Source organism: Cryptotermes secundus, unplaced genomic scaffold (assembly GCF_002891405.2).
Source record: "Cryptotermes secundus unplaced genomic scaffold, Csec_1.0 scaffold252, whole genome shotgun sequence".
Classification (NCBI taxonomy): domain Eukaryota; kingdom Metazoa; phylum Arthropoda; class Insecta; order Blattodea; family Kalotermitidae; genus Cryptotermes; species Cryptotermes secundus.
The window spans coordinates 335,098-360,780 of NW_019733321.1; the positions used below are offsets into that span (position 1 = coordinate 335,098).

The 25,683-nt window shown below is 41.0% G+C and overlaps 1 protein-coding gene across 1 annotated transcript in view; it reads right to left on the reverse strand.

The window, feature by feature from the left end:
• LOC111867926 (zwei Ig domain protein zig-8-like) overlaps positions 1–12,394 on the reverse strand; it is a gene marked incomplete at its 3' end in the record, with an annotated part of 336,655 nt that extends 324,261 nt beyond the window's left edge. The window contains exon 1 of the mRNA XM_033752860.1: positions 12,264–12,394. Coding sequence (XP_033608751.1) covers positions 12,264–12,315 — 52 coding nt within the window. The remainder of the gene's footprint in view (positions 1–12,263) is intronic.
• Positions 12,395–25,683: the final 13,289 nt, after the last annotated feature.

Sequence of the window (25,683 nt, forward strand, 5' to 3'; positions counted from 1 at the left end):
TCCATTCATTAAATTAGTTCCTGCAATTCATTTTTTCCTTTTCTTTTCCGCATAATATATATTTGAAAGTATATATCTCAGAATAATTAAAATGATGAAATCAAGGAGGATGCAGTGGATGGGGCATGTAGCACGATTGGGGAGAAGAGGAATGCATGTAGGATATTGGTGGAAAAGCCAGAAGGAAGGAGACCACTGGGAAGACCAAGGCGTAGGTGAGTGGACAATATGAAAATGGATCTTAGAGAGATAGGATGGGATTATATATTGGATTGATCTGGCTTAGGATAGAGACCAGTGAAGGGCTCTTGTGAACACGTTAATGAACATTCGGGTTCCATAAAATGCTGGGAAATTCTTGAGTAGCTGCAAAATTGGCGGCTTCTCAAGAAGGGCTCAGCTCCATGAGTAAGTAAGTAAGTATATATCTCAGATTAAGCGAGATGGGATAGCCTAGTAGGTATAGTGGCTGGCTACGGGCTGGACGAACTAGGGGTCGGAGTTCGAGCCCCTGTAGGATCAAGAATTCTTTCTTCTCCACGTCATCCAGACCGGCTCCGGGTCCACCAAATCTCATATCTAATGGGTACCGGGGAGTTTTTCTCAGGGATAAAGTGGCCAGGGCGTGAAGATGACCACTCACCTCCAGCTAGTGTCGAGGTCAAGCAAACGTGGATCTATACATCCACTCCTCCGTACGCCTTCATGGCGTAGCGCTTAATTAGTAAAGTACAGTCTCTTTTACGGATTGAAGTAGGTTCTTATAAGTTATTCAAAAGACCTGAATTAGTCTCTGTCTCAGAAGTGCGGACCCTGACTAAGTCGAATGAAAGAGCCTTGAACACACTCCAGAGAGAGCAAAGAAACCTGGTGAGTTTTCGAGGCGGTGCGCGAGAGGGATTAGCTAAGTAAGTGTAATGAAAAATTGTGCGATCTATATAAGGTACCCAACACAAGTAACACACTGAAATTCGGTGTTCATGCTGCAAGAATGGAAAGCAATCGTCCAGCAGAACAGTGTTCATGGCGACACCAGCAGGAAGACGGGAAATCGGAAGGGTTGAGCTACGATGGATAGTCACTGAGTCTGGATCATGAAGCAAAGATTGTTAGGGGAACGAACTGGAAAAATGTAGCCATAAACAAGAAGAGCTAGCAAGACCTGCTCCAGAAGACCAATGATTTTTGGGTGTTTTCGGGGATGGGGTGAGACTGCGTCCACTTGGTGCGTCGGCCACTAATTGGCTTATTGTGCTAACCCCTGATGATAGACGATGAGTATGGAGCAGTCGGTGGAATGAGAACTAACAGAGGAAACCGAAATACTCGGAGAAAACCTGCACCAGGGTCACTTTATTCACCACAAATCCCACATAAACCTACCTGATCTGGAACCCGGACAGCCGCGGTGGGAAACAGGCGACTAACCGCCTGAGCTATGACACGGCCCAGAGTAATGGTGATATTAAGCTGTAGCGTCGATGATGATGATGATGATGACGTATTAATATGGCTAAATTATTCATTACGCTGCAAACAGCGTAACCACACACAGTGAACTCTATAGCGTACAGTAGCAGCACAAAATATCCAGGTACTGAATGTCCACAATTGTTTTACTGCAGTATTTGAAAGCGATTATTGTTCCATTGTACCTCCCTTCCCTTCCCTTCTCTTCCTATGAATTTAGTGGAGGCCTTCGGCGATACAACCAAAATTAACATATGTATTTATGTATAGGGAAAATAAAATTTACATTTTTTCCCGCTAGTATATGAAACCGCGAATTGTTTAATTAAACGAATTCCATTGCCATGTGGCTGCACTGTTTGTCCCTCTTGTCGGGGCCCGCTTTGGACATCTCGATGCATGTGTATCAGTAACCGTGTATGTGCATGTATGTGTGAGTGAGGAGAGGTGTTCATTTGGCAACAATACCATCGCTGAACCACCAGAGCAATTGTTCAAGTACATTACTGACAATAGGCAAGGACGCCAGCGCCGAGACGTCCCCAGCCACAGTGAAGAGGGGAAATGGAATTAAAGTAATGAAGTGTCCGCCATCTGCCACGGTAATGCAGCAATTAATCAGTCTCGACCGTTCAGATGGAGAGCAGTTATTTGTGTCAGCGGCATCATAAAGCACGCTACTGCAGCGAGAAGCCACCATTAACTGGTATTTTTCTGTACCAGTTCACATGGCACCACATGAATCTTGCTGCCCAAGTTTATTCTCAATATGACTTGCAACTGTAGCCCTAGAGCTGTAGTTGCTAAACAGTACAATGGATATACCACATGTATAACGTCACGATAGGAATACAGGCCTTTATTGTCGAATTATATACATTGTTACATGTACACCCACTGCTAGGCAACGGGTTTGTAAACAAGTTCCCGCAAAGAGAGATTCTTGACAAACAATCCGTTGTTACCTCACGAACGAACAGGACGAATGGTTATAGCTCGTTCCTAGGCAACAATCAGCAGGCCAATGGACTGGCTAGATTGCGATTACGTGACTTCTTATCAATGTGGTATGAGCCATGCCCATTGCTAACCAACAGAACTGTAAACGCGTCTGCAATAATAGGTGTTTTCTATGGGGTCCGTGCTGAAGGTTCATAAGGGACAGTGAAGGTCGTTTGCAGTCAGTCATAGCTCAGAAGCCGTGAGTTAAAGATACGAAGCCGTCATGGAAAAGAGTCCAGGAGGGTTCAGCAGCTGAGAGTACAAGGACGAGAATGGAGGAGCGTGCCCTCAGTGAACTGTGAAGACTGAGTACAGATTAGGACAGGGAAGTACAGGGTGACTGAAGACGAAATAATAGGAAGACTTCATAGTGGTTCGAAGCGTTAGTTTCTGTAATGAGATCCGTTGCCATGAGACGACTAGCGAAGACGGACAATTTTACTGCGTATGCAACAGTGAACTGGATTAAGTGTGATTAAGAAACCTGTAACCAAGGTGCTAATAAATCCAATCATCTGAACTAGAACCCGTTACTTTCGTCAGGCGTACCAACCTACACGTGGCAATAACTTCTTTTTTTCTGTTTTGAGAGGGTGGATCTCGGCGAATACTTATAAAAAGGGCCCTTTGGGCCATCTGCTCATCTCTACGCCATGAAATAATTTTCTCAATTTTTCTGCAGTTTGAAATCGGAATTCATATTAAAATTTATTGATATATTCTAAATTTTGTTAATATATGTAGAATGAAAATGGCAGACAGCTTATCCGAAAACTATAATGTTTTTGTCTGCATCTCGAGCGTGCCTAGTTAAATATTTATTGGTACGAAAAATATTTCGAAAATAATAACTTAAAAAAGGAAACATGCAATTTATGCTAAATACACTTTCCCGTAAGTGTTACTGTTTCCGAAACAACTGAAGCCGAACTGTTAACCCTATACCTATGTTATCTGACTACGCAGAGTATCGTGACTGAATTTGCATCCGCGGTTTGCATTATTACGGTTCCGGCTTGTCAGCCACCTTCACTGTCAGTGAGGGGCGACTAACAAGGCGAAACTTGTCTGCTAGCAAATTTATAAGAATGTGTTGCGATAAGAACAGTCACAAGAGGTAACCTTGATACTAAGCGGCCTCCGTAGTCTAGGGGTAACGTTCCCACCTCATGGCTCAAGGTACGCGGGTTCAAACCCGGCGGAGGTCGTGGAATTTTTAAGGGCGGAAAAATTCAGGGACTTTAAACCGTGGGTCCCGTGTCGTAGATTTACGGCACGTAAAAGAACCTCATGTCTCTAGGAGACCTCTGAGCTAAATTTGGCAAAAAGTTTCCCGCCCAAAGTAGTTTCCAATGCCTCCGGTAGATGGGGAAGTATTAGGTACCACTGCCAGAGGAGGGGGGACCTCTGACAGAAAGGGACTAACTATTAGATACCACTGCCAGTAGAAGGTTGGAACCTCGCTGGCAAAAAGGGGCTAATAGTGAGCACCAGTACCGGTAGGGTATGGAGACAATAGAAATTAAAAGGGGGACGCACAATGGACCAATAACTGGTCTAAGTGCTTGGTGAAACCCNAGAGAAATATTTAAAATAAATAATAAAAGAGGAAGTTTCATTCCAATCGAATTTATAACCTTACATGTATATAAATATATTGTCAGGTATTCGGGGTTAGCGTGACGAATAACAACGAGTTCTGGTTTGGATGGTTGGGTTTGTTTGCACTTCTTTACAATTACAGTCGATTACGACAGCTCATAATTAGTGGCTGTCTACGACTTGCCCCGTTCCTTACTGGACCATGAGTGTTCACTGCGACGAACGACGAAGGATGAATCACTGCTCACACTCTGAACTTCTTACGGATGATTTTAGGACTCCTTTATAACTTCCAAGCGGCCCCAACATAGGTCACCACCTCGAACGTTTCCTCTCTCATTCTGTGTTGTAGAGGAAAGTAGTGATCCGTTGCCTAGCAAATGGTCATATTTCGTCACAATACATTGAATTAAAATGTAATTTTGGGCAATAGCTATAGCTCAACTGATACAGCTATTAGGATACGGACTGGAAGATAGATGTATCGGATTTCGATTCCAGGCATGCGCAATTAATTTTTCTCCTCTGCTCAGCACGTAGACCGGTTTTGAAGCCATCCAGTATCCTATGCAGTGAGTACCGGGGGCTGCTTCCCCTGGCGTTTAGCGGCAGGGGCGTCAAATGGGCCTCCATCGAGTGCCGAGATTAAGACTCTCTGGAGTTACGCCTTTGCTCCCTCATACATCTTCATGGTGCAATGTTTAATTAATTAAACACTGGAATAACTAACTTTTGCTTGTACACGGCAGCTTATAATATATAAAGTCAAACCATATGAAGAAAAACTTAAAATATTTTATTTCATATCTATAAATACGCGAGCATGGGTGTTAGCTTGTCACTTATAATTCCTTCTACCGAACGAGTCTGTTAAATGTAAGACGTGCATTTTTAAAACATTTTTACTGTATTTCGTCGACAACATCCACTCACCCTCTGCTTATACGTAGACTTCACGCGTTCGCGCGTAAAATTTTCTTAGCGGGCAGATTAGGCCTCTATGTCTGAAGAAAATATCCATCGCTTTTAATTCAAATCCCTTCATGTTTCTTCCCCACGTAATTGCTGTCCCTAGCCAAAAAGAAGACATTGTCTTCAGACTCTGACGTATGAGGCTGTAGGGCAGCGTGGACGCCTGGTTGCAGCACCGCTAGCAATTCTGACTAAGCCTGCCATTGAATATGAGCTCCGTTCGTCAGATATTCTCAGAATCTCTCTCTCTCAGATGCTTAATAATATTCTACAATGTAATCATATTTCGAAGATATTTTCTCCATTAATATTCTGTATGTGTTTCTTGTCTCTCTCATGACACATTCCACCATGGTAACAACACTGGATTACATGCATAAAATCCAAACTCTCTTGTTACTTGAACTCGGTGTTTTGAAATTTTCGCTCAATTCAGCCTTTATAGGCTCATATTTTCCTGCAAATTTTTTGGTCAAAACCTTGAAATTCATATCCATTCCTCAAATAGTAAATGAGTCCTTAAACCCATACACAAAATGTCACAAATATTTTTATTTGTATCCAAATTTAATTCCTTAAGGGAATAAGTGATCATGTGAACACTATAATGTATCTGTGTGTCCTCATCCGGCCTCATAATTTCAACTTCTGAACCAGCTGACCAATCTTACGAATCATTATATAAACGTGGTGCCAGTGGAGGTCATCCAAACAACACAAGTTTTATCAATTAATAACAAAAACGGGGTTATCTCCAATGTGTGAAAGCAAATGTTTCATTAAAGTCACTTACAATCCGAAACCTGACCACAAATTAGTACAGAGTGTTGAAATGGGATGTCCAATTATCATCGATTTCAGAAACGGTATAATTATAGTCGTGAAATATTACAGATTCATAATCTGCATATTGTTTGATAAACCGCAAATAGCAAATCAATATGTGAGCCACAACTGTGGGAATAGTTATATAAAGAATTATTCGAAAATAAGAACAGCCCATAGGACACAGAATATTTCAGTACTCAAATACAGCAACAGCATTTCAGAATACCGTTAACACATGAACCTATGAAAAATATATTATCGGAATTTTAAGTCACTAAACAAACAGTGTGACGAGCATGTGGCCGGTCATTCTCCATGGAATTTATGAATGTGCTCTCGGATTACGTTCAGTGTTAACGACTGCATATGCCAGCAAGCCGTAATGTAAGCTGGAAACCTACATTCGCATAGGGACAGGGTGCACCTGAGTTAGTGCGCGTCATAGCTCGCTCGGTACAGCCCTCATACCACGGCTTGGAAGACCTAGCAATCAGGGCTCCAGTTCCTTCACTCTGCACATTGCTTCTGGAGCTGAACCATCCACCTATACAATGGATACCAGTGGTTTCTCTAGGGGTAAAGCGGTAGGAACGTGAAGGTGACCATTTGGCTCCATCCAGTCTCAAAGATAGGAATGCTTGTACGTGTTCCCCCACTCCCAACAACTCTTCGGAGCGTTTGGCTTAATTATGCACAGGAGTAAATTTACAAAACTCTTTAACAATCCACGCGACTCTTATTTTCTAGACCATGTAAGAGAAGTTTTATAAGAGGTGGGCCTTCTCGACCCTTGCACCGCGACCTACGAGAACAGTGATTATTGTGCTTCATTATGAGAGAAGTTACTAGAGAGCCACTTCTTATTCGAGGGTTGAAGGATATGTCACCGGCCCGGTGTCCGGATACTAAGCTCATATCGTGATTTCCTTAAGTGAATACCGGTAAGACACCTTTAGTAAACATGTCACGAACGCTTCCTTCAAGATCCTCAACTGATCATCACTAATAATCACATCTTCGCATTTCTTGACTCTGTATACACTCTGCACTGATCACAATGGCTGCGCGGTCTAAGGCATGAAAAATCTTCGCCCACTCGCAGAATAAGATCGTGGGTTCGAATCCCACTCAAGGCATGAATGTTTGTCTGCGTATATTCTGTGTTTATGTTGTCCTGTGTCGGGCTGAATCTCCGTCCAATGTTCTCTCCAGACTATCTAAAATTAAGGAAAAGCAGTGAAAACTTACTAAATGTAAGATATTGAATGTGTTTATTTTTCTAGAATGTTTTGTGTCATGTCTAGTGGAGAGGGAGACACCTAACTTGATTTAGTAATGCATGGTAGTAAGATTAAAATATACACTTAGGAAAGACTTTCAATTAACATTAAAAAAACCCGTCCGTAGTAACAATGAACGTGTCATAATGACTAAAATTAATTTCAGAGATGCGTTCGTCGTATTTTTATTATATTGTTGTGCTCTTATAGGCATTATGATAATCTACAGAAATACAGATGTTGTATACGCTATTATTAAAGCTGGGTCGACTCAGCCTCTAACAGAAATGAGTACCAGGAATTAAATAAATAATTTTCCTGGGGAGTAAAGCGCGGCCGGCGCGTACGGCTGACAACCTTTCCGCCATCTTTGAGCCAATTGTCTAGATAGTGTGGGACCCTCAACGTCTCACAGCCCTATGGGCCTTCATGGCCTGGTACAAGGATAGCTTTACTTTTACTTTAATTTTACAGTAGTCAATGGATCCAATTTATGGAGAGGATGATTATGATAGTATCCGCTATGTTGGCTGGGACATTTACAGATCAACAAAGAGATTGTCTGACCAAATTAAAAAATACAGAGTAAGCTGAAGTACAGTGCATACACGAAGGCACCTAATTCCATAGATTCTGTGAAAGGGTATCTGTAGATACTCTTGAAAAGGAAAGGCATACCACTGCATACAGTGAAACAATGAGCCGTGATTAAGACAATGAAGTTTGTATTCCTCTACAGGCAGTCCTTGTACATATGAGATCAATAAATAATGAAGGTATGCTCTCATTTAACCTCGGCTTTCTTAATGAAGTAATGCTGGAAGGAACGAGGTAATTACTTGGATCCGTGATCGCTTTTGAGCCTATGTTGTCTATAGAATGATAACAAAGTGGTAGAAAGAAGGTATGCTTCACAATTAACATGCCCAGCATGAAATAAAACTCTGTATATACATTTTAAGACAAGAACGAAGCACGCCCACATAGAAAAATAATTTTAAAAAGTCTATTACTAACATCAAACTCAATTATAAAACAAGAGTGAAAATATATACAAAACTACACAATTTTGTCTAAATGGGTTCTTTCATAATTTACATCTCTGTATCTTTCTGATGTCCTTTTACCAGACATACGAATGAATTTATTCGTTTTGTTTTGTCTTTTCAGTGCTAAAATTCGTCGTATAGAACGACATACATGTCTATTGTTAACAAAGCTAATTATGAATAGTGAACTACATTATATTTCTTGCCTTTGGGTAATTACACGCAATGTAAAAAAACATTTTAAAGCAAGATGCAGGTACAAAGTGATACCGGAAAGTTCCCGGACTGTTATTCTTGTAGCTACCTCGATGAAAGAAGATGAGAGGGGAGGCCAAGGTCACACTTCCGAAAGCCTATTGCATCGGTCTGCAACGTGACACCGCGCTGTGAACAAGCATTGATTTTACGCAAGTGCTTTTTCGAATTCCTGTTTCGTTTTGTCTGCGATGGATGGCAAATTCGAGCAACATGTCAGCATCAATTTTTCCGTGAAGCTCGGTAAATACTTTACCTAAAGCACTGAAATACTTCGTGAGGCTTTTGGAGAATATTCTTTAAGCCGGAGAGCAGTTTTTGAATGGCATTCACCTTTCAAGGCCGTTCGAGTGTCAGTTGAAGATGAGGAGAGTTCAGGATGACCAAGCACCAGCAAAACGATAGAAAATGTTGGATAAAATTTCCAGAACTCATCCACGAAGACTGCCACCAAATAATCCATGAACTCGAAAACACCGTTGGGATCAGTTACGGAGCTTGCACGTTCTTCAGAAAATTTTATCATGCGCCGCATTGCTCATTCATCACGACAACGCTCCCGCCCACACATCCCTGAAAACCACAGAGTTTGTGACTAACAACAACATGGTTATCGCTCCCCATCCTCCCTACTCGCCGGACTTAGCCCCCTGTGATTTCGCTTTGTTTCCCAAATTGAAAATTAATTGGAAGGGACGACGTTTCGAAACAGTGTCTGACACCCAAAGGGAATCACAAGCGGTACTCGACAGCATTAAGGAAAATGGCTTCCCACGGTGTTTTTGAAGCGTAAAAAAGACGACAGGATCGCTGTATGCGTTCCAAAGTAGACTGTTTTGAAGGAGATGGAAGCGAAAATTGAGTAAGTTAAGCCAAATTAACGGGAACTTTCCGACACACCTCTTATTAATGTCATTATGATTTATGACTTTAAATAAAATACATGATTCATCTATTTTGTACATGACAAAACAGATAATATTCAATTTTAATTTTTGATAAAATATTACTTATACTGGAGCGAAAATTTTTATTTAAATGTCTAAGCAAGATTCAATTAAGCCTTACCAGTTAATATACATACTCGTACTATGATATTGCAGTTATTTTAATATTTGATTTCATAATGTTGTATTTTAGCGTCCTGTCGCACTGATTTTCATCCATGATATGTATACAGTGGCCGTCTTGTAGTGCACTCAACTTCACCTGTTACTTCACGACATGTTTCGGCAACATAGTGCCATCATCAGGTGCCCTAATTACGCTAATCCATTGCACTGCTTGCCTTTATAAAATTATTTAAATAGTGTTTAAAAAGTGCGTATTTGTCAACTATAATAAATTTACACAAACTAAAACTTGTTAAGATTATTCAACTTATGCGTCTTAATTAAAACTTGCGTGTGGTTCATTCACTATGGGGCCGTTTTTCTTATTTTCTGTGTAAACCGGGTCAGAAACCCTAACACTTCATTGTTCACAAATATTCGATTATTTAACCTGTAATTTGTTTAATTACCTTGAAAGAATATTGTCAAAAAAGTAAATACAAACATAACCCATGTATAAAGACTTAGAGAACTAAAAGTGGTTACGTATAGAAGTGGCTCATTTTTGACAGTAAAATAAAAACACTGTGAAACACGAAATATTGTATTTCTAATGCGTTACATCAGAACGGTCTCAGGTTGCATAAGGAGGGATGATAATCTTAATGAGCAGGGCTATATTCAAGAAGACCTGGAAACAACAGATATGCCTTCCAACACAATAACAAACGAGCAACCAAAACACGTGCCTCGAAACCATATGTGAAAGCTGTAACATTAATGTAAATGAAGCTAAATGGCAAGACATTCCATGGATATCAGACAGAATTATGAAGGGGCCAAGTTTAATTTTTGATTCGTTATGGCGACGATGATGATAATGACGAAACAACATTTATGATTACGATATCCATCTTTCGACTAAATAATTTTTTGTATTATCCAGGATTCTGCCTGAATGACTACGTACTCGTAGATATCGTTCCCCTTGAACACACTAATGATTTTACAATAAAAACTTTTCAGAAACCAAAAGCGTTGGCGTCAGAATTACATCTTGTTCGATAATAATATAGTCTATCAATGTTCGAAAAATTGCATTACTTCATATTTTATTCCAAAGAACAGCTATGATATTTCCAAATTTATGTGACAGAAACAAAAGGAAGGAGACTCCGGTGAGAAGAAATTTATGTCATATGATACAACAGCGACAAGCAGACATACGCCTCATCAATATTCACTAAATTCCTATTGTTTAAAATTAGATTATTAACTTTTCAGATCAAAAAATATCATATTTTCGTAGCGCAATGTAATTCAACGTCAAAATTTCTGCCTTAGAAAATGTGTATGATAAAGTACTCATATTTCGAATAGGCGCCTTATTTTGGATAGCGTGGTTTCTTGGAAAATAGGGGCAGCACCGTTGTGGTAGCCACTGAACTTTGCACCTCATACCTGACCAATTTCTCAGCAGCGGTAGATCTGACGTTGAAGCAGCTGTGTTGCTTTACCGTCAGTGTGTATATTTCTGCCAATTCGTACGTAAAGTTTTCGCTTACAGAGCTAAGGTTTCGAAATCATAGGTGAATTTTATATTGGACGTTATTTACATGAACTTCATTATAACATGCGTCTCATGTGTTTCTACCTCTTCCAAAAGCTTAAATTCTCCATTATGAAGCCATGTTCAGATTAGTAGTGGGTTACATAATTTCTGATGCGTAACATACCCAGTTGCGACTTTCGAGCATCTGAAATTAATAAACTTATTTTAAAAAGTCTTGGTGTTTCATTCAGTCTTAGGCAGCTGTTACTAAAAGAGAGGAAAGGGCCATAGTCTCCACAATAAATGCATTGCAGACTGAAAAATGCAAGAAAATTGATTTCCTGAAATGTCTGCTTGTGAAAGCATTGCAGTCGAATTTGAATTACGGCTCNTCGAACATTATTCTGTATAAGAGAACAAGGACGTAACTTCATGTTAACTTCTGTTGAAAACTATGTGATTATTTTTCACATATTCCTGTAATATCCTTCAAATATGACCGTTTCTTCTCCATAAAAAAAATAAGAATTCTGTATGTACTGTTTACCTATGTTTCTCTTGTTCTTATCAATTTAATTACGGCCCTTTTTATGAATTACATTTCTTAAAAAATGTTACTTATCCGAAATAAGGAAGCGCCTCTATCCGAAACTCTCTCGGACTTTTCCTTCATAACTTTCCGTATTTTATTTAGTACCTGAATATAAGCTGCACTTGAGAACATAAGAAGTACTAGCTGTCATGCTAGACGTATTAAGAAGCTATCTGAACGCAACAAAATATGAATACTGATATATTGGGATTTTGGACTTTATCCATCGTCCTGGTTTTTAAGATAACTAATAAAAACACGACGTTTCGGAAACAGATCCAGTTTCCGAAACGTCGTGCTTTCATTAGTTATCTTAAAAACCAGGACGATGGATAAAGTCCAAAATCCCAATATATCAGTATTGATACTTTGTTGCGTTCAGATAGCTTCTTNTCAATAGTTCACGATTCTATTAATAAGAAAATGTTCCTATAATAAGCACTCGAAATATGGTGCCCTTAACCTGCTATAGAGTTCGTGCTATTCAGGAAATGAATTTCATAAGCTAGGCTACTGGAGCTCACAAACAATATTAACAGTCGGCCAAAACACAACATGGAATTCCTTATATTGCAATCTCACATTTTTGATAGTTGTGTTTGCACTTACCAACTAACTTCACGCTAAATAGCGTCAAGACGCAAGTCCAAATCTGCGTCATCTTGTAATAAATGTGCACAAGATATCTTTCCTCTGTGGTTCATGCGTCACATCCGGTAGCGACCAAATTCGTTAGGCCATTGCCTGAAACAATAGAAATATATTAATTTTACACACATTTTCAGACGTCACAAATACACGTATATCTTATTTAAGGGTAATTCAACATAAACCTATTCGAGAGCTATAAAGGCATAGAAAGCCCCCCCCCAGCCATAATCACTGATACTAGCAATCAGATTAGCAACTATGAGCAGGTTAGTGCCCCCAAAAAACTACATATTGCCAATCGCTTGTTTCTTCCTAGAGTTCAGAGTCCGTCAGATACCGACGTTCTTTTATTGCCTTGCTTAGATATCCGAAGACATGGAACTGGAGGTTTAGGCGGTCCACATCTCCGGACAGTATGATGGATGTCCATCATATACGAAATACTCTCCGAAATTACCTATGGGCAGTTTTCTACTGAACCCCTCTTATAACTCATATGAGACGCCGAATAAAACATGGCAGGAAGGCGACTGGTTAATCTAAGAACGTGTGAACTTCACCAAATTTTGTCGCAAGGGTAGGTCAGGAAGCATGTAGAGGCTAACGCAGGATAACAGATCTCTAAATAATTCTAAATATGCAGATATTGGAAACAGATATTGGTCGATATGAAAATAAATGTAATGATTGTAGCAGTATATGTCAGATACCTCCAGTATTGTTACATAATTGCAGTGAAGAAAATCGAAGAAAGGTAAACAATTACAATGAGGAAGTTCAAAATCTGAACTTTCAAATAACATTTCCAACAGAGAGGAGTTTAAGAATAATTGAATATTCACAGGACATGCCGCATGCATACAAAGAAATAATGGCAAAGAAGTACAAGAACCACACTACTAGTTTATCCAATTTTTTTCAGAAGTTTATAATGACAGCCCTTAAGGTGTAACTGAATTACATGTAGATGGCCCCTTGCTGAGCCAATTGTGCAGCTACTCAAGAACTTCCCATTTCACGGAATCCAGAGCTTCATTACCGTGTTCACAAGAACCCTCCACACCTCCCTATCCTGAGCCAGATCGATCCATTCAATACCACTCAATCCAATTTCTCTAAGATCCATTTTAATATTATCCAACTATCTATATCCTGGTCTTCCCAGTGGTCTCTTTCCTTCTGGCTTCCTCACCGATATCCTATATGCATTCCTCTTCTCCCTCATTCGTGCTACATGACCTGCCCACTTCATCCTCCTATTTGATCATTCTAATTATACTTGGAGAAGAGTACAAGTTATGAAGCTCCTCATTATGCAGTTTTCTCCAACCTCCTGTCACTTCATCTCTCTTCGGTCCAAATAGACTCCTCAGCACCCTGTTCTCAAACACCCTCAGTCTGTGTTCCTCTCTTCATGTCAGGCTTCATACCCATTCTGAACCACAGACAAAATTATAATTTTGTATATTCTAATTTTTATATTTGTAAACAGCAGACGAGAAGACAAAAGTTCTGGACTGAATGATAGCAAGCATTACCCGAATTCAATATCCTATTCTTTTTCCCACGAATCAAACTTTGATTTCTTGCTGTCGTTACAAACATTTTAACTGTGTCACATTTTCAAAGGATAATTTAGCTATCTTTGTGTCATGATTGTGTCCTGCATTTTGGTGACGAGACTGCAACTTATACTTCTAGACAACTCCTTACCAGTATCCATTAAAGTTTTTTTTCTTTCTTTTCTTTTTGGTATCTAGTATGTTATTTCCAGTAGATTCACATCACCACCACAGATCATCAGCTGGTGTGTCCCGCTTAATTTCAGCCCCACTTGGTTCTCCTAGACCTTCTTAATGCCATATGTCACTCATGGAGCGGAGCCCTTCTTAGAAGCTGTCAATTGTGCACGTACTCAAGAAATTTCAAAGATTTTATGGAACCCGAAGGTTCATTATCGTGTTCACAAGGGCCCTTCACTGGTCCCTATCCTGAGCCAGATCAAACCACTTCATACCATCCCATCCTATCTCTCTAAATTCCATTTTAATATTGTCCATCCACCTACGTCTTGGTCTTCCAAGTGGTCTCCTTCCGTCTGCCTTTCCCACCAATATCCCGTATATATTCCCCTCTCCCATAAGTCTCTATATGCCCTGCCCATCTCATTCTCCTTGAGTTGATCATTTTAATTATATTTGCAAAAGAGTAAAAATTATGAAGCTCCTCATTATGCAGTTTTCTCCAACCTTCTGTCACTTCATCTCTTTTCGGTCAAAATACTCTCCTCAGCACCCTGTGCCCAAACACCCTCAGTCTATGTTCCTCCCTTAATATCACAGACCAAGTCTCACACCCATACAGAACCACAGGCAAGATTATAGTTTTGTGTATTCTATTGTTTACGTTTTTAGAGAGCAGACAAAAGGCTGTGGGCTGAATGGCAGCAAGCATTACCCGAGTTCATCTTAATGGCCTATACTAAAGCAAAGTTCAAAAGCAGTATCGATAAAGCATCTCCTTGTTTTGGTACTAACGACTCAGCTGTATGTATTTCTATCTGCCAGCATTACTGACCCAATATACTCGTACATTCAATATCTGAGAGAAGTAGTTCTTCCATCTATTCAAAATTTCCTAGGAATCGGTAAGGTGATCGCCATTCTCATCTTTCGCTGACTTACTTCAGACTGGTAAACTCCCTTGAATTCATTTATTCTTCTATACAGCGGGCTAATATTCTTGTTCTTACTGCATGTTGCGAGTTTATTCATTTCTTCTTTCAGGTATTCTTTCTTTTATACTTGAAATGCCTGCCGGCTGAAAATGTTATATTGTTCATGATATTCCCATTCATTCGGCTTGGATCCGTAATCATTGCAGTGTGACTGGTTTCCTTTGATCTAATAATTTTAAGCATCCTCCGTCGATCCATGACTTATGCTTCTTCAGTTCATAATAACATAGACTCTCCTTGGCTAAAACTATGACATTATCTCTAATAGTTTCTCAAGCTCTATTAATATCCAACTTAGCGTCAATTTTTTTTCGAATTTGCGAACTTATTTGAGATTTAAATACGAACTACTCTTTACACTCTACCTCGTTTAATGTCTTGAGTTTAAACCTATGAGTGTTGCTTGTTTACTCACTCCTACTCCCAGCCTAACTTTTGCCACCACCAGATAGTGGTCAGCATCACACATCTGCCCTCACGAACGGTCGGGCCTGAAGAACATTTGAATGTTGTCTACTATATATCAAAATATGGCAATTTGATTGTGAACCTTAGCATCATGAAATATAAATGTATTAATCTAACGATGTGGGAACATTGTACTTTTGAGAGTCAGATTTTCGGATGGGGGAAATCTTACTACTCTATATCCATTATGATTTCTAATTTCGTATAGCTCTCGTGCATCTGTACTTAATCATCTTCGGTTGCCATCTCAAGAGACTCCTACAATTCTGATTCTGCTGGCCTCCGATCGTCGCTATATAGCCTCGGGTAGGATCCAGCAGAAAACACAGTTTCCATCATTATAGCCCAACAATACTTTGATTGTTGCTCAAGTAATTGTTTTCCCGCGGGAACCTGTTTATAGAGTCGTTGCCTAGCAGTAGACATCTACTATTATGCCGCTATTCCGGCTTTCATTTTTCATGTCATAATATAATCAATTTTATCCTATGTTGAGACAGGAACATTCAGAATATCAGACCACTGACCTCTTGCTATTATGCATGACATTGTAACACTAACGAACTCTACCCTCGTAACTGCTGATATGATTCTAGTATGTACGAAAAACTGTACCTAATTCATGATCTTCATTCTCCTTTCCGTAGACAAATGTATATTCTCCTGCTGGCTTGGTGTCACCTCCGTCCCATTTGACCTCCTGTACTCCCGCTAAATCTAACTTATATTTTGGTACTTCTTCCGCCACTGCCCTGAGCTAATCTATACAGACTTCCTAGATCCCACGTAGCAAATCTGATGGCCACATTCCTCTGTCTACGCCGATTATACAAAAAAAATCCTTCGAAGTCCGAGGCTCTTCGTGACATTTCGTAACAGGCTTATTATTTTACAGTGTGCTATTATCTCTAGACGCGACTTTTCAGCTGGAGGACCACCACTTTTCGGCTGTCCGGGACTGCTTATTCAATATATTCACAGCCAGCCTCCATATCTGGAGGCCGTCTCCTTCGTCCGCAGCCTGAGGACACGCCATGCCGTGGTGACAAAGGCTCCACTTAACATGGGCTTAAGCTCTAAACAGATGGAAATTCTGACAATTTGCTGATGATTACCATTGTGACTGTAATTTTCCATATACTCGTTGTATGAGATATCGAAAACTTGGTGAAACTCGTGTAGGTTTATTAAGAGGCAGTAAATAATTTTTGTTCTGTAAACATAAGCCACGTTGCATTACTGACCGGTTAACTGAAAAGGTATCGAACTTCAGGAAGTTACAAGAACAGACAGATCAGCAGTACTGGTCTTCGGCAACAGATTAAGTGTAGGATGTGTTCTGACGGCAGTATACGAGATATCAGATATCTAAAGTGAGGCTACAGGGTTGCAAAATGTTGCCTCTCAAATCCTCAATCGATCCTCGAAACTTGCATCAAGACCTAGAAGTTCAATTTAAGAAGAGCATTGTCTCGTGTTAAACATCTCGCTCTTTGTTAGCATCTCTTTAACACTACACAAGCAAATACAAATGCAGCCGGTCACAGTGGCTGCGCTGTCTAAGGCATGAACCGTCTTCGCCGGCTCGAACGCTTGTGTAGTGGGTTCGAATCCCACTTAAGGCATGGATATGTGTATAGGTAACGGCCTTGCGACGGACTGATCCCCGTCCAAGGAGTCCTACCGACTTTGTATATAATTAAGGAACTTACATGCATGTAATGTCCAAAGGGGCTGTAGAGTCATTGAGACAGAGAGAGAGATACTAGTGCTTATAGTTTGTGTAATAACTGGCAACATGGATAAGTTTTCTTATGATTCAGACTTTTCGTATCAAACAGGTTGAAATCCAATTTTTTATTTATCTTTCGATGCTGAGTCTTATTTCAAACTACAAAGCGTCGAATGCCAAGATGGTTGGCAAATAAGGCGTTCTACATTATTTTGAGCGAAGCGGCCGTATTCTCGGGAAGAAATATTCTTTGAGGCATTGACAAACTCAGTACGCACAGGCAGATCAGATCTCACTTGCAACAGAAACCTAAAAAACTTACCGCTACACAACCTGCTCGGAGAGAATCTGTCAGCTTTATTTTCTTGCGAATTGGTCGCTAATTGTCTGCAAGATGAATACCAGGTAAGACGTTTAGATATGAACATTACACCGAAGGAGTGACTGAGGTTGACGGTTTTACCCGCTTGTTTCATGAGTTCACTAAATCCTCGAGGTATTAATAGTAAAACCGATGTAAAGCAGGGGGCATGGTACCCGGTTATTTCTAACTAATATATTTGGTCCCCAGAAAGGAAACTGGGGTTACACAAATACCACGACCGGTCGGAAATTATACCCCTGAGGGATGCAATTTATGGAGATCAATATTGTGAGCTTACTAGGAACTGGTCACTATGAACGCTGTGAATTTACCACAGTGATTATTATCCAGTTTGTTTGCATCACATGATTCGTATTTCTGTTACGAGAGGTTTTAAGGGTTCTGTCATCAGAACGTTGGATGAAATTACAATACATACATAATGAGGCTCCAAATTCCAAACTTCATGAAAATCCGCTGGACAAACATTCAGTCAAAATATTTTTATTGTGGAAAATTTGATGTTCCTTTTTTTTTTTAAGAATTCATAACCACCCCCCGGCCCTTCGTATATAAAAAACTGGAGTTCTGTTGACTAATTTCGGATGGACAGATAGATTTGCATAGTCATATATAGTCCGAAACCAATTCATTCAAATTTATTTTTTTCGTATAAAGGGCACCTAAGTATGTACAAGAAAGGTAGAGGTGAGCACATAGCCTGCTTAATGAAGCACCACGTAATGAATTTATTTCATTTGTGCCTTCTTCAGAGCTGCCTAATTTTAAATCAGTTAGGAGTCCAATCGTACCACAGCTATCTACCCGCGCGCTGCATTGTGAAGTGTAACACTACTTCTCTTTCGAGCGGTCACACGGCTCTGAGCACGGCGTGAGCCGTCAAATATTGCATTCAAGTCGACGGTGTTTAAAAATTAGCTGCCAAATCTTTCTGGATTTTTTGACATTACATGCGTCACGGAGTTGTACAAGTGACACACTCTGTTAAGTTATTAAGCATCGTGTGATATAAGTAGTAAAACTGAATAAGAAAGCGACATAGCTCAGGCTGTTAATGTGGCTTCCCGGGTTTGATCTCGGGTGAGTATTGTCGGATTTGTGGCACTTGCGAGGTTTTTATTAATATTTCAATTTCCCATGCCGGTTATCACATCGCCATCTATCCATCTATGTATCTATCTAAGAGGCTGCGCCATAGTTCAAGCGGTTAGTCGCTGGCTTCCCATCGCGGCGGCCCGGGTTCGATCCCGGGTCTGGTCAAGTGGGATTTGTTGTGGACAAAGTGGACAAAGGTTTTCTCCGAGTACTTCGGTTTCCCCTGCCAATCTTCAGTCCACCAATTGCTCCACAATCACCCTCACCTATCATCTGGGGCTGGTACAATAGGCCAGAAGTGGCAGCAGTACAAGGGACTTGGTTCCACCCCACTAGCAATAATAAAAAAAAATACCTACGAATAATACGACGCGTTACACCGATAGGGATCCATATCGGTATTTCAATGACTGTACGTATTCCTGTGTAAAAGTGCCTGATGATGGTTTTATACGAGCGAAACCTGTAGCAGCAATACAAATCGAAATTAAAACTGAGTATTTGTTGCGTTGACGGTAGACATAATTCCTATATATATGTAATATTTAGTAGCGGTATTCATAAAGTTTCTTTCTGGCAACGTTCCTAGCCTTTCTTATAGAAGAGGAAAGTTTTTACCACATGTATTTGCAAGAACTGAAGAATAAAATCGCAGACCACATGCGCACGCGTGACACGAATTCGACCACTGTTGTTTTATGTAACGACGATTTCAATAATTTGTGTTACAGTGCGTCGAATGGTTTGAGAAAACTGACTTAGGAAGTCTCTGCACGGAAGTGAGAACAGCCTAATTTTGTGAGGGCAGCCATTTGGATAGCGTGCTTCCAACTCGATTGGTGGAAATAATATTTACCGTGTTGGAGTGTACAGAACAAGTCCAAAATGGGGATGGGTTAGGGAAAACGAGTGTCCGAGTACTGTGTGCATATGCCTACAAAGGCGGTAAGCAAAGGACAAGCAACCGAGATGGACGCGGGGCTGTTGTGACTGCGAAGAGATAGGGGGCGTCGGACCCAGTACGACCCCTTCGAGATTTGTTCCCCCCGAGTTGCGGAGGCACGCGCGTCGTGACGTAACGTTTATTGGATTCATGCTGTCGGTGCAGGTCCTGGACATGCTGTAACAACACCGAGCCTGAGACATACTCGACAGTCGTTGACAGGCCACAGGCCCGATAGCTGCCGGACAAATATTCTAACAATTGCACACTTGAATTGGAGAAGGATTCAAACTGAGAATTCCAGGGGAATATTCCTAGCTTCCTTTATTGCACGCTCTCACGTTTGTTCATGCCGGTCACGGTAGCCGAGTGGTCTAAGGCGTGCACTGTCTTCCCTCGCTCGGAAGCCGGGATCGTGGGTTCGAATCCCACTCAGGGTATGGATGTTTGTGTGCGTTTTTTCTGTTTGTCTACAGGTAGAGGCCTTGCGACGAGCTGATCACTCACCCAAGGAGTCCTACCGGATGTGTAAGATCTATAAAAACCGAAGTGAACGGACAGTTCATGGAGGTAGGCCTAGGCCCAATGGGGCTGTAGTGCCAATGAAAAAAAAAAGGTTGTTCATGCACTTACTATTATCGTGACCTTCGGGTATTATTATTATTATTAGTAGTAGTAGTAGTAGTAGTAGTACATACTGTCACGATTTTATGGAATGAATATGGACTCCGTCTGGATTGGTAACTCTGGTCATTGCACACGTTGATGCAGCGCGTGACTATACTTTACGGTTCACTGTCACACACACACTAGTGTCCGCAGTCAAGACTTCGCAGCCGTTGCTTGGCAGTGGCTTCCAACTGCAGATGCTCCCTTGCCTCTAGATTTCCCAACTGTTCCCAGTCTCAACTACCAGCTTCTAACAGCAACGACCCACAGTGACCTAACCCCAGCAGTTGTCACCAACTAACACACTTCACTCAAACTCGATTGGTCGACTGATATAGCCTCGGAGCTGACCACAAAGACCAAAAATCTGTCTCCACGGGAAGGTGTTTATCGAACCATTGCCTACATGTCACAATATGAATAAAGAATTGTATTATTATTATTATTATTATTATTATTTGTAGTAGTAGTAGTAGTAGTAGTAGTAGTAGTAGTAGTAGTAGTAGTAGCAGTGGTGGTGGTAGTGTAGTAGTAGTGATAGTATTTGGTGGTGGTGGTAGTGATAGTATTTGGTGTTGGTGGTGATGGTGGTGGTGGTGGTGGTAGTGGTAGTGTTAGTATTTGGTGTTGGTGGTGGTGGTGGTGGTGGTGATGCAGGCGGTGGCGGTATTTTGTTGCCGATTAGTCCTGCTGCCCTCGAGGTGAGCGAACGTGCTCTGCGTATGCTCCTGAACTCCAGAGTTCCTAGCGTTGGTTTGTGTAAAGAGGCCTGCCACTGGTTAGGCCAATGAGACCAAGGACTCGTGTCTGTCTTGTGAGGAACTTTTGCGGCAAACAAAATTGTACACGTTGCTGTGAGTGCGATAAGCGCTTTCACTGCAGTTGTTTGCAAGTCAGTGTATCCAGTGCAATGTGTAGATATCAACTGATACGTCCACTTATAAGTGTGATGGCTTCATGAAAAATATTAGTGTTGCTACAAACGACCATACTCTCATTAAAAATAACCAGAAGGAGGTAGTGTCCTGTGATGTGGAATGCATCTCGTTCTCTATCGCAATTACCCCTTTGTCTCCGTGCAGCCTGAAGCAATATGCTTAAATGGTATATGCATGATAGAGATGCTGACATCTCTGGCGGACATGGTAGCAAAGCTCGGCAAAGATGTCAGCATCTGCAATGACAATGTAGTCTTGAAGCTCCAAACATAAGATCTATCTGTCTATACACGTATATCTATCTAAGTTATTGTTAAGTACTTTTTGTTAAATAAACTACATATTATCTAAAAAAATCTATCTATCTAATTTTACTTCTGTTGCTCTCGCCTGCAGCATAAGGCATCCGTGCAACTCTCCGCTTCACTTCAGTTTCTTAATCTTAGACAGTCGGTAGGACTCCTTGGAAGGGGGATCAGGTCATAGCAAGACTGCTACGCAAAGCAGGAGAACACAAACAAAGAACAAACGCAGACAAACATCCATGCCTTGAGTGGGATTCGAACCCACGATCCTAGTGTTCGAGCGAGCGAAGACATTTCACGCCTTAGACCGCGCGGTTACTGCGAGTGGCAAACGTAAGACCTACATCTGCATATGTGGTAACGACAGAATGACAGGTGATTTGATGCAGCAGAATTTGCAACGGTAGGCTGCAGCTACCCAGACATTCTCTGCCACAGCTTTCTCTTGTGACTACCGCAAATTCAGCTGATGACAGTTCAGCAACCATTGTTAAGAGGGTGCGGGGACGAACTTGTCAAAATTGCAACTAAGACTGCTATGAAAAGTGTGCGAAGAAGTCCCTCTTACTTGTAAAGAACAGAGTGAGAACCAAAATACTGTTTATTTAATTTGCGATTTTCTCAAAATGTAGCATCATATGATGCTCGAACCAGCGCCGAATTAATATCCAAATTCAATTCATACACCCTATTTCATATTTCATCAACAGACGGTGATTTTCATCTTATTAATAATATTGATTAGTGGCCTCTCATCCTTTATTATGGGTGACTGAGTATCGACCAAATTTATTCTGTTGACAATTGTGCTATATTCGTGCCCCGTTGCGCTATTGACCCTCCGCTGGATCGCATGGGTGGTTCTGTAAACACCGGAGCCCAGAGGGATGGTGCTGCTACACTTAGGTAACGGCTATTACGATATTACACAGGTCTCAGACCCGGACTGCAAGTTATTTTGATATTTATTATCAAAACGTTAGAGGTCTTAAAACCAAACAATTCGAACTTTATGAAAATGTTTGCTCTACGGTCTGAAACGAAACCTGTTTGACTGAGACATGTTACAGCGACTTTGTTTGATCACAATTTATTACCTGGCTGTTTTGCACAAATAAGACATGTGACGGTGGAGCAGTCACTGTCGTATCCGGCAGAGCTCTCTTTTGTAAAGGCTGGTACGATTTAGAATCTTGCACTCGATGTGTATAGGTTGAAATTACCATTTTTGACTATCTGAATTTGCTTGGTAAAAATCATTACTTTACTCCCGATACTAAATATGTAGTAATTAGAAGTTACTCTCTTTTCTTAGAAAACAAGTTGGATACATAACATTTTCGTGATTACGTCTGGTGATTTTAACACTCCTTTTTGTGACTGGAAACAAGGTCTACATTATTCAATCTGCCATTTTCACTCCAAACTTAAGGGAGATGCGATCTACACCTCCACGTGTGTACTTAGCCTTAATAAGTGAACTGAAGCTGTCGGTAGCAGTAACATGCTTGACTTGATTTTGTCTAAGTTTATAGACTTACGCCGTACTTTTGTGGGTTCTGGAAACATAAGGCTTGATACTTATCACCCCCCCCCTCTTCATATTGTCATTTATTTGCCCTCCGTTCGTTGCACTCAAAATTGCGGGAATTCCTGCAGTGAGTTTTCGTCACGAGATTATACCTTGTAGAAAACACCCTCTTGACTGGTGACAAAACTTGTGTGTATGCATGTACCACCGCAGCCGATGCTGGTCTCGCTAGACTCAATATTGTTCAAGATGAAGCGCGGAAGGCAACTCATCGCAAAATCAAAATTCCCAGATTGGATTCTTTAAGGAATTATATTAGGAAATGCAATTACTTTTCCAGACGTCAAATGGAAATATTTTTACAGTAATTTTTTCTTAATATAGTTAACGCTACTGGACTACAGACGGGTAGGATTTCGAGTCCTGGTAGGGTCAAGAATTTCTCTTCTCCAATTCGTCCAAACCGGCTCTGGGGTCCCCCCAACCTCCTATTCAATAAGAACCGAGGACTCTTTCCCTGGGAGTAAAGCGGCCGGTGCGTGAACCTGACCACCCACCTCAAACTAGTGCCTAGGTCAATAAAGGTGCATCTACACATCCACACCCCCATATGCCTTCCTAACGTAGTGCTTAATTAGTTAAGCACGGGGACAACTTTACTTTTTTCCACTTTTCACTACCGAGTCTCACAGACTTAGATGACTAGTGATACTGCCTTGGTATGGCAACTTAAGGAACTTCAAGCGGCCTCCGTAGTCTAGAGGTAACGTTCCCACCTCATGACTCAAGGTACGAGGGTTCAAACCCGGCGGACGTCATGGAATTTTTAAGGGCAGAAAAATTCAGGGAACAAGTCCTCCGGGAGGGACTTAAGCTGTGGGTCCCGTGTCTTAGCTTTACGGCACGTAAAAGAACCTCATGCCTCAAGGAGGCCTCTGAGCCAAATTATAAGGACATTTCCCGCCCAACAATAGTCTCTAACGCCTCTGGTAGATGGAGGAAGCATCTAAATACCCCTGAGCCAGTAGAGGCCGAACTCGCTGGCTGAGTCGGGACTGATGGCACGCACCAGTATCGGTAGGATATAGAGACTGGAAGAATATCCCAGGGGGACGTACAGTAGACCACTGGTCGCGGTGCATGGGGAAACCCACCCCCTCCAATAATAATAATAATANATAATAATAATAATGAACTTCGGAAACACCTGGCTACTTTTAAGAAAATAATTTCAATTTATATTCAGTTTGAAGGTACGTGGGCTACTTCTTCCGTCGAACCTTGCGAAGCTGCTGATGCATTTGCGAAACACTTTCAGTTAAGAGTGCAGAAATGCTCGTCCAAGGGTTTCCCCGTCCCTTTCCCTATCTTGCCTTTATGTTTAGCTCCTATTTGTGTTCGGAAAGAGTTTTAATCCAGTAAACATTTGAGATTATCTAAATCTGTTCTGCTTGATGACATTCCTCGCTTTGTTCTTATAGCTGCTGTTCAATCCTTGTCCCTGTTCTGAAACACATTTCTGGCCAAGCTCATTCCAGCTGTATCTTCTTACCTTATAGAAGTAAGGGCAAATTTTCCCCACTTTTTAAAAATATAATCCTGTCTTTGTTAGCAATTACAGGCCCTAACTCTTCTTAATAATTCTTCCAAATGAATCAAATTTGTTAGTCATGGCGACGTTCAGTTTATCTTGGGTTTACATTAAATACTGTCCAGCACGGTTTCACTAAATGTAAACCCATCATCACCAGTTTGGTCACTTATACTGACTGCATTACTTTTTGCTTGGCCCTCAGTGTCAAGCTGATGCCATTTATTTTGATCTTAGCAGTGCATTTTATAATTATTCCCCTTAAGCTTAGTGCTTTCGGTCTTCCTGGTGACTATGTAAACTTCTTTTGTAGTTACGTAAGTCCACGTTTCTGGAATTCTGCCTTTGCCTTTTGAAGTACACTCTGGTTTCCCCAAGAATCTGTCATGGGACCTTGCTGTTCTTTGGGTATAATAATGACTTATATGACGCAGTTCACTGCTCTAGGTGATGATGATGATGATGATGATATCCAAATGTACTGTGGCATTCAAACCTCTCAAAACTGTAATCTATTACAGTCTGATATAAACCGTATACAAGATTGGTGCATTGCTAACTACACGATATTCAACATTAGCAAAATTAGCCAAGATATTTCTTCAAAATTTATTTAAAACACGCCAGAAACACAAGAGAACTTCTATCGATTCACTACAAGTAGCGCTGCAATTCACCATCTCAGAATAAAACCATAACCAAACAGCACANCAGTCAACAACTCCGGACAGCGTGGCTAGCAACACGGCACCAGACGACAATTGTCCGATCAAGGCTACATAAGGAGCAGCGAAGGCTATTCACGGTCAGTCAGTTAGTCCTGGAGCTACCGCCGAGTCAGTCCTGGAGCTGCCTCCGAGTTAGTTCCGAGTTAGCCAGCAACTAGCCAGTTGTATTCTGGCATTTGGAGTGTACTATTTGTGATACTGCAGATAGCAGTAATCGTAAATCTGTAATTTGGGTGATTGTAAGTGCGAATGTGAA